The following is a 10282-nucleotide window of genomic DNA, read 5'->3' on the forward strand; positions in this document are numbered from 1 at the left end:
CTTCTTATCATCAATAATACATAAAAAAGATTTTTATCTTGACCTTTTTTACCATAATAAATAACTGAGTTAAGTGTCATTTTGGTACTTGTGGTTTATCAAATTACACAACTTTAGTATCGATTTTGAATTTATTACAAATGGCTATCTCACTTTTCTAAAACTTGTCATTTTAGTACTTTTTTCTAACCCATCTAACTTTGTCTGTTAAGTCAGGGGTAATTTCGTAACTTTGTTATTTTATTTATTTTTTACCATTTCTTTTAAAGGTTCATCCCTTTTAATTCTTTCAATACCCTAACCCCCTTTTAATAATCTACTTTCTTCTATTCTAGTATTCCAATCTTTTATGCCAAATCATTTCTTGTAAATTTATAGATAGTTTTTATTTTATATAAAAAGAATAAATAAGAACATGTTATCTTCAACCCTCTCGTCACCACCATGAACCTCGCCCATCTTCACCATAAACTCTCGTTACTAGTAGTTGATGGTGGTTGTTTATGGTGGTGAATGTGGCGGCTGGTGGTTTTAATAGAGAGATTGTTGAGAGAGTGAGCTGAGAGAGAAGATGTACGGTGGAGCTATGGTGATGTTGCGATATGGCGTTACAGTAGATGGAGTGAGGTGACGCTGCTGCTGCCGTGAGGATGGGGATGGCTGTCAGAGTTGGTCTGGGGTACTGTGGTTACTAGTAGTTGATGGTGGCATCATAGCATGAGCTTCAATGGTGGTTTAAGTTCAATCTGGACCAAAAGGGGGACTTAGGGTATTGAAAGAATTAAAAGGGGAAAGACCTTTAAAAGAAAAGGTAAAAAATAAATATAATAAAGAAGTTACCAAACTACCCTTGACTTAACGGACAAATTTAGATGGAGTTAGAATAAAGTATTAAAATGACAAGTTTTAGAATATTGAGGTAGTCATTTGCAATAAATTCAAAATTGGTACTAAAGTTGCGTAATTGAACAAGCCACAGACTTAACTCTTGCTAGAATTGTTAGTGTTTTGCAATTTACAATAGGTTAATTCGTTCATGGTAGGAGACTATATTGAATTATTAGTGTTAAATTGTTATATAGAGAAAAGATCAAATAAGAAGTTTGATTTTCCTAAGAAAGCTCGGAAGAAGGGTATTTTTGTCTAATACCTTAATATTGAAAACCCACTTAATTTAATTTCAAAAACCCACTTAATTTTCACTTATCTCCTACAACCACCACCGCCACCGCCACCTACCGTCACCACCTTGCCGGAAAAGTCTTTGAAAATTTCGCCGGAAAATAAAACACAATGAAAAAGACACAATGTAAAAAACACAATGGAAAAAAACACTATGAAAATAAAAACACAATGACAAAAACACAATTAAATAACACAATGTAAAAAACATTATGAAAAAATAAAACACAATTGTATAACACAATTTTGTAAAACACAATTATGGTAAAACACACTTTGTAAAAACCCACGAATTTTTTTTTATTTTTATAAAGCAATATGGTACTCATATAAAAGATAAAAAACACTTGTTTTTATGGTGAAATTGTTTTGAAAAAAAAATGTTGCATAAAAAGGTTATGAACGTTTTAAAATGATGGGGGTATTTGACATGTGTTTTGCATGTGGAGAGAGAAAATCAACAAATGTGTTATCCCTATTATGCCCTTACCCTTGTTTAACACTTGATGATCTCTCTAATCTAATCTCAACCATTTAATTATTAAATGAATGGACAAGATTATTTCATATCCTTCATAGGAAAACTAATCTTCTTATTATAACTCGACACTTGTTATATATATATGAATTTTATATAACGATATCCTACCGATATTTCACTGCTATAGCTGTTATCTCAAATATCCGTACTCGATCGATATCTCATATTTTAAATTAATGTTAATCTTGTACGCGTCAACACCACCGGAACCTTTCTCCCCTCATCGTTCATTCCTTTACTCCACATTTGCTATATTGCGCTTTTAACAATCAAAGGAGAAGCGGCGTATCTTAGCCAACCGTCTTGTTCGTCTTGATTATTATTATTATTATTATTATTATTATTATTATTATTATTATTATTATTATTATTATTATCATTTCTTTTCTAAATTCCTTTTAAGGTAATAATAATAATAATAATCTCTCAATTTCTCGAGTTTCAATGGTGAATCTGTTGGTGATTTGATTATTCTTGTTACAGACATATATATATACATATTGTTTGCAAATGGCTGCTCCACCGGCTAGGGCACGAGCAGATTATGATTACCTTATTAAGCTCCTTTTGATTGGTGATAGCGGTCAGTTCTAATTCTCTTTTTATATTCAAATCATATTTCACCACTTATTATTATTAGTTTTGTATTGACTTGTATGCTTATATTGAAATGACAAAGAGCAAACTCAAGGTGTGTTTTGTTAGGATCTAGGTTTGATTTTATTTTAATAATAATAATAATAATAATAATAATAATAATAATAATAATAATAATTTTGTAGGCGGGATTAGCTTAAGTGTAGAATCTGTGATTTGATGCTTATAATTTGGTCCTGATGATTACAAGTGTAGGATTGGGCGATAATAATATGCTTAAGTTTGAGCTACTTCCAAGTGATGATTAATTTCGAAGTGCAAGTCCTGATGCATTTTCAGTTATTGATATGGGCGGAAATTAGCTGCATTTAATTTAGAACTTGTGCTTTGATGCTTGAAAATTTGTTATTTGTGGTTGATCATGATTCATGACAAGTTTTATCCAAAACTTGTTATCGAATTCTAATTTTCCATTGGTGGATTGTTAGAAAATTGTGTTTTAAGATATATCAATAAGAACTAAGAACACGAGTCCGGTTAGTCTTTTCATCACACCTGTTACAAATTGCAAGGTCATATATGTAAACTGATTTTCACACCTTTGTGTGGTTGAGATGAAATTGTCTTCAAATTGCAAGTCTTATACTTGCATTGACTTTTAGGTTTTGCATTGAACTCGCGTAATAAAAGAAGATGGTAAGTGTATTGTATGCTTAACTTTGAGTTACTTCCAACTTCCAAGTGAAAATTGATAAATATCCGTTCTTCTTCTTCTTTTTTTTTTACTTGTAGGCGTGGGAAAAAGTTGTCTTCTTTTGCGGTTTTCTGATGGTTCTTTCACTACAAGTTTTATCACTACCATCGGGTGAGTTTATGACTTTATTCATCTTTTTCTGCGTAAACAATGTTACCTTTTTCTCAACACTTGCGGCATTTTATCTTTTCAACAGGATTGATTTCAAGATAAGAACGATTGAGCTTGATGGCAAACGGATTAAACTCCAAATCTGGGATACGGCTGGTCAGGAGCGGTTCCGCACAATCACAACTGGTATGTTTCAGGATCTATTCTAGTCTAGTAGATAATGCTATATTTGTTCCACCAGTTTAGTCCCCATGTAATACACAGTTCTTGACTTCTTTCCAGTTTAAACCTATCCTATATTAGCTTACTAAATGAAATTTGTCAAAAAGAAAAAAACTAAAAAACTTTATCATACATATTCTATATGTGTGTTTATTTATTTAAAATTTCAATGATATTTAACTAAATAACTGGTCATAATATAAGGGGTGTAAATTTGAATTAATGGTATCTAACTTGTAAGTTTTTTTTCTCAAATGCCTCGTTATATTAAAATTACTTAAAATGATGACATCTGTAAATGACAATCAAATTTTCAATTGGTTTCATTTATCGATATCTTTTTGATGCTATAAAAAGGTGTAATTACTAGTCACTGATTACACTTTTATTTTTAGACCTCTAGCCTCCTTAGATTTAAGAACAAAACAAGTGAGTTGCATAAGGTTTATAAGTTTATTGCATACCTATTAAAATGTCAATAGTTACTTAAAATGGATTACATGATCTGCGGTCCTTGGTGGGGTGGTAAGATGCCTCTCCTCTGTCCTAGAGGTGGAGGTTTAAATCTTGCAAGGTTATAGGTGATTATAGGAGTGACTTAGTTTGCCATTCAAAAAAAAAGTGTATAAATTTTTTTTCCTCGAAAACTACAGCTTATTATAGGGGTGCTATGGGCATATTGTTGGTGTATGATGTTACGGACGAATCATCTTTCAACAGTAAGAATTTTCTCACCGTCTCATTACTATTTGCTTATCAGTTCCCCTTTATCTTTGATTTAATAATCAATTGTCGTCCGTCGACAGACATAAGAAACTGGATTCGCAACATTGAACAACACGCCTCTGATAATGTCAACAAGATCCTTGTTGGCAATAAGGCTGACATGGATGAAAGCAAGAGGGTATTTTTTTTAATTTTTTTTATATTTATGCTTTTTATTTACTTATATTAAAGTTCCTGAGGGCTGAAATTTGAGGTTAATTATCGCGTTATTTTGTAGGCTGTTCCTACCGCAAAGGGTCAGGCACTAGCTGACGAGTATGGCATCAAATTCTTTGAAACCGTAAGTAAATCATTCATATGTTTATACTTTACTTGATGGCCAGAAATAACCTTTTGTGTTTTGTTTTCACAGAGTGCAAAAACGAACCTTAATGTGGAGCAAGTTTTCTTATCAATAGCGACAGACATAAAGCAAAGACTTTCAGAAACCGACACCAAGCCCGAGGTATTTGTGGACCAGTATTTTTTGTAAATCATTGCATTTCACCACAAGTGTTTATAAAACTTTAAAACCAACTAACCATTGATTCATAGCAAATTGGTCGGTTTAAGATTTATACAATTCGATTCACATTTACAGTTTACTTTAGCGGTGTTGAACCGTTTGAAACTTGGAACCGGTTGGTTACCTTTTTTATATATTTAGTTCTTTTAGAAAGATGTTATGCATATACATTAATCAAATTTATATTTTTAAGATTATAAAGTTATAATACAAGAAAACAGCTTTTTTTAAAGATCTGTTAAAGCCATCCAAATTCCAAACAAACTGTTTTTGCCAGTATGATAGACCCATCTAACAGTCTGTTTAGTTTGGTTTGCTATTTTTCACAAGAGTAGATAGTTTTTTGGTCTAAAATTTTTTATAAATCAGACTGTGAACATCCCTACATTTCACAATGATCTTATTTCAGATGTTTATGTTTTGTATTTAACAGCCATCGACAATTAAGATTAATCAACCAGAGAGTGGAGGCGCAAATGGTCAAGCCGCCCAGAAATCAAGTTGTTGTGGTTCTTAAACCGCCATGGCTCGTGACAGTATGATGATGCGTGCATGGCTGGAGTTATTTGTCATTCTTTTCAAACTTTGTGTTATGTGAGAGCATATTAAGTTTCATTTTTTTGTTTTCCATTCTTTTTGTTTTATTAAAACTCAGGATATGAATACACCTTTTCTTTTGGCATTTGTTCTCAAAAAAGTAAAACCTTGGCAAAAACTGCTTATTATTGTAACTTAAATAATGTCATTCAATCACAAACCCTATACACAAACAAACTCATATACATGTCAAAGTACATTACTAAAATCATTCACAAACACACCATAACCATGGAGAACCACATAAACAATTGTAACTTACAAATGCTTATGTCGATCTCGTTATTTTTATGGTTTTTGTATTAAACACGCCCTGAAACCTAATACGAACTACTACTATATATTCAATTCATCCTTCCCATAAATCCGTTGAAGTTCACGAGTGGCTGCTTGGAACGACTCTGGAAAAACAAAAGTAAAAAAACTACACATAAATAACATCAAATGAATTTCAATCGTCTACTTGATGTAAAATTAATTTTACCTTTCCAACTGCGAAACGCTTTTTGATTGATCGGGGAACCCGTTACAGTCTGTATTGCATCAAATAATAAACTCTCAGGTGTGTTTCTCAGCTCTTGTACTATTTGGTATATCGTTTTCCCACTCTCAAAATATATGTGGTTGTTCGGGTGCTTTGTTTTGCAACCAGCGTGACGTTCAAACTCATAAGCATTCAGCGCCTAACAAAAAAAAGAACAGCTAACTTAGTTAAAATGAATCTGTAACCGTCAGTTAATTTAGTTTATATTAACCGAACAAATGATGAAACACAAATAACTAAATAAAAAGTTTTCTTGTTCGTGTTTGTTCGAAGAAAATGAGTGTATTCGTGTCCGTTTATGTTTGTTTGTAACAGACATAACTGAACAAAAATAACAAGCGAACACCAGTTAAAATTGGACGTGAACATCAGCGGCCCTAAATAATTAATAAAAGTAGACTAAATTGTAGAGGGTCTAAAAATTTAATGAAATATATAATTGAACAAACCTAAACACACATCAACTAAGAATAAAAACAAAAGTTCACGAACATAAATGAACGAACGAATGTTCAATAAACAAAATTTTCACCTTAGTTTGATTACATAATTGACAGCCACACATGTAACCAGATCCTTTTATAATTCCCCTGAGCTCCTGCTTATGTTAAAAAAACACTATTCCTTAGAAACAATAAACATTTTATAAAAAAACTTAAAATAAATAAAAACTTTGTTTACCTCTCTAGACACTGAAACATATTTCACAGGAACACCGTCTAATATACCAGTAGCCATCAAACTTCTAACATTTGAAGGAAAACTATTAGGCGCTTCTTTTTTAACCGCTTTAACTTCCGTTTTATTCTTTGATTTAACCACCTGATTCGTATTTTCAACCGCATCAAATTCCTTAATACCAGGAGTCTCCAACGTATTAACATCAAACGACAACCCATAATTGTTCATGTCTTTCCCATAATAGCCATTTGTTGACCTACTCAACGTGTCAATCTCAGATTCATCCTGAAAACCACCAAAAGAATGACCCATTAAAGTTACATTAGCATCTTCATAGTTAGGCCCGATTGTTATGAAATTGTTCTCGTTTGATGCACCAGCTCCATTGACACCATTATCGACATCCTTGACCTGGTTGACTTTGACTTTTCTAACCCCACCATAGTTCACACTAATCTCGGGCTCTTCAATACCATAAGACATTGATAACCCGACTACCGACCCGGGAATTTGATCATGGACCATCTTTCTATTCATGGGCCCGTTATCAGGCCCAACAGGAGACCCTAACAATCGGTCAATGAGCTGATTTGGTGGTGACTGGAAGGCGGAAACATTGTCCCATGACAAGTGACTGATTGGAATTCCGGATATTGATTTGCTATTTGGGGATTCAATGGCTTGTCGTTTGTTAGGGAATAACTCAGTTTCGGTTGCATCAGTAAACCATTGATGGTCTCGTTTTGATTCTACCCGTGACGAGTTACCAAATAATGCGTCACCGTCGCCTTTTCCCATCCAAAATCCCTTGTTGTGGAACGACTGGATCATGAAAAAAATCATATAAAAAACTTATTATTGTTAATCAAATTACAGAATATAATTGTCAAAAAACTTGCTTGACCACTTGACAACACAATTAAGGTGTTCAAAACTTCAAATGCTCATAGAGTACTAATTTGTCGTGAAACGATTGGAACATAAAATTCATAACAAAAAAAAACTTATACTTGTTAATCAAACTACATAGTATAATTGTTGGAAAACTTGTTTGATCAATTGACAACACAATTAAGGTATTCATATGATCATAAGTTCATAAAAAAATCTTGTAATTACTAATATATATAATTGAGGGTTTTGGTGTCGCAATGCACCATTTGGCTACTTGGCAACACCATATTGGTGCAAGGTTACTTTTTTGTTTTATTTCTGGTTTGTAACGAACGCAACGAAAACCAACCGAATGTCATTTTTTTTTGTTTAGTTCTGGTACTGTAACGAACGCGACATAAATCGACCGAATTCGCGTAGAGTCACTAAGTTTTGTTTTAATTCTAGTTATGAAACAAAATACAAAATATACTTATCGAAAAACTTCTTTGACTTTGACCAATTGACAACATATTTAAGGTGTTCAAATGCTCAGACAGTATTAACAAGTAAAATCTTACAAAGTACATAAATTTAGTTGACCTACTGATAAACCAAATAATCAAACACCTAAAATGCATACACAGGATCACAATCACCACATACATAAAAAAAAACAAAAAGATCAAACAGAGTAAACAAAATAAAAACATACCATTATTATGTTGATTAATATTCTTCTTCAAGCTACAAAAAAGATAAAATTTATCACTGTCAATGTCATTAAAAAGAATAAAATTGAACAGTTAAGTTTCAAACCCTAAATCATAACTAAAATTTAATATTTTTAAAATTAATTTTACCTTTAAACAGACGGTGGTGATCTATGTGGTTAACTGTAAGTGAGATCCATTGCCGGCGGCGACTGGCCGGCGATTGACAAGTTAAAAATAAAAGTTAGGTTTTTTGGTGGTGCATAGTTACGGTGGGTGGATGAGAAGCACAGGATTATTTTGTTTCTTTAGAATGGGAGTGATCGTATGGTGTTAGTCTAACGACTGACCCTACGAGATTGTTCCAATCGCAGCCGTTGGATTGAGTGGTGGGGTCTATGATGAGTTTATGCGACTATGGAGAGGTGAACATTTTAGACCTCCAAGTTTGAGATGTTGTCTTTGAAGTTTTTATATTTTACTTTTCACTATATGGTTTTACACTTCACTTTTTTCTTTATATTTCCTTTTCTTTCTTTCTTTTAATAAGACTCGGGAATAAGAGTGTTCATTGGATCGGATAACGGATTATTCGGGTTATTCGGATTTGAAAATTTTTGGACCCTATCCGAAATCCGAATTAAGAATATTCTTATCCGATCCAAATATATCCGAATTCAATTTGGACGGATTCGGATAATATCCGAATAACCGGAAATTATTCGAATAATCCGAAATAAACATAAAAACTTTTCCTATTTTTCTGTTTCTAACATTTAATAGGTTATAATCACAATAAACATACAAACCGGAAAATACGAATTACTCTTAACGCAAATTTAAACTTTAAACATCAAATAATAGTTTAATAAATATACCAAACCGGAAAATACCACTAAAAACATGTTTTTTATTCGGATTAAACAGATATTCGAATAATCCGAACAATCCGAATCTTTTAAAATTCCATATCCGAATCCAAATTAGTTATTCGGATATTCGGACTGATCCGATCCGAATATCCTAATAAGAATTCGGATCGGTTTATATGATTTTCGGTTTCGGTTTTTTTTGGATTTAATGAACACCCCTACTCGGGAACACAACACTTTAATTCTTTCTCTCAACTTCCTTTCCTTTCTAAAAAAAACTTAGGAACACAACATAAATCTATACATACTATTAAAGTAAGATGGAGTTTTCACTCGTCAACATTAGAGCCCCTCCGCATCAATGCCACATCATTGACTTATGTCACCCATTGCCTTTCATAATCATGTCAACTCATCCACTCCCATATATTTAAACCTTAACAATTCACATTTGTTTACCCTAAACATATTTTTCTCTCTTTCTCTATTACATGGATCTCCTTTCACCCTCTAATATTTTCCGGCTAAACTAGATCTACATTCTTATTAATCGTTTTCCGGTAAGTTTCTATTTTATAATAACCTTCCGATTGTTAATATATGTATTTCCGACAACATCATATTTTCTTCCAATTATTGTAGATATAACCTTTTTATCTTTATTTTCATGATTAACTGATTTTTTTAAATCAGTTTAGGTACTAAATCAAAAACGGCGATGAAGCTAATATTTCTACGTATTTACGTTTTTCCGTTCATGTATTATACCTATAACAATGGTTGTTTTATATTTATTTGAAGTTTTATATTTTTATTGTTTTTTTCTTTTACATGTTGTTCTTCTAGGTTCTAAATAAAAATCATTTTCATCCATAGACATTATCATTATTCCTTTTCCGGTAAGGCCAATTTAAATTTTCCGGTTATAAATTATAATTCAAATCTTCCATAATATCAATGTTATAACAAAACTTTATTATTTCAGGTTATTGTCCCGATTGATGTACAGAATATTTCATTTTACCTTCTAAATAAAAATCGGAGATACCATCGTCATTATCACTATTTCGTTTTTCCGGTAAGACCATTCAAATTTCCCGGTTATAAAATTATAATTAAAAATCTTCCATAATATGACTATTAATATTCGACTTTATCGTTTCAGGTAATTGTTCCGACTCATATAAGCTAATTGGATGGGTTGTGCATTAGTTAATAAGATGTATTTTTTTTTATTTTTTTAATATTGATGTATATTTTTTTAATATTCATGTATATTCCTTATTTGTAAGATTATAATGTAC

The 10282-nt window shown here is 32.0% G+C and overlaps 2 protein-coding genes across 2 annotated transcripts; one reads left to right on the forward strand and one right to left on the reverse strand.

The window, feature by feature from the left end:
- The first annotated feature begins 2156 nt into the window (after positions 1 to 2156).
- On the forward strand, positions 2157 to 5388 carry LOC143530053 (ras-related protein RABE1c-like). The gene is made up of 8 exons (XM_077025687.1): positions 2157 to 2306; positions 3113 to 3185; positions 3271 to 3371; positions 4061 to 4126; positions 4214 to 4311; positions 4411 to 4473; positions 4546 to 4638; positions 5132 to 5388. Exons 1-8 carry the CDS (start codon positions 2234 to 2236, stop codon positions 5213 to 5215), a joined length of 651 nt encoding a protein of 216 aa, XP_076881802.1. The 5' UTR covers positions 2157 to 2233; the 3' UTR covers positions 5216 to 5388.
- On the reverse strand, positions 5251 to 8567 carry LOC143530051 (uncharacterized). The gene is made up of 7 exons (XM_077025686.1): positions 8257 to 8567; positions 8109 to 8140; positions 6521 to 7342; positions 6372 to 6437; positions 5780 to 5978; positions 5403 to 5696; positions 5251 to 5371 (listed from the first exon to the last, which is right to left on the reverse strand). Exons 2-6 carry the CDS (start codon positions 8109 to 8111, stop codon positions 5632 to 5634), a joined length of 1155 nt encoding a protein of 384 aa, XP_076881801.1. The 5' UTR covers positions 8112 to 8140; positions 8257 to 8567; the 3' UTR covers positions 5251 to 5371; positions 5403 to 5631.
- Positions 8568 to 10282: the final 1715 nt, after the last annotated feature.

The sequence above is a fragment of the Bidens hawaiensis genome, unplaced genomic scaffold, assembly GCF_021521415.1.
Source record: "Bidens hawaiensis isolate Kalapana, Puna unplaced genomic scaffold, B.hawaiensis_p1.1 tig00008819_1, whole genome shotgun sequence".
NCBI classification, from domain to species: domain Eukaryota; kingdom Viridiplantae; phylum Streptophyta; class Magnoliopsida; order Asterales; family Asteraceae; genus Bidens; species Bidens hawaiensis.

Excerpts from the sequence above, each read along its gene's own strand:
- LOC143530053 (XM_077025687.1), top strand. The coding sequence starts at position 2,234 with ATGGCTGCTCCACCGGCTAGGGCACGAGCAGATTATGATTACCTTATT. Across the intron at positions 3,186-3,270 it reads AGTTTTATCACTACCATCGG|GATTGATTTCAAGATAAGAA; the intron begins GTGAGTTTATGA and ends TCTTTTCAACAG. Across the intron at positions 4,639-5,131 it reads AAACCGACACCAAGCCCGAG|CCATCGACAATTAAGATTAA; the intron begins GTATTTGTGGAC and ends TGTATTTAACAG.
- LOC143530051 (XM_077025686.1), bottom strand. Across the intron at positions 6,438-6,520 it reads ATGTTTCAGTGTCTAGAGAG|GAGCTCAGGGGAATTATAAA; the intron begins GTAAACAAAGTT and ends TAACATAAGCAG. Across the intron at positions 5,979-6,371 it reads AATTATGTAATCAAACTAAG|GCGCTGAATGCTTATGAGTT; the intron begins GTGAAAATTTTG and ends TTTTTTTGTTAG.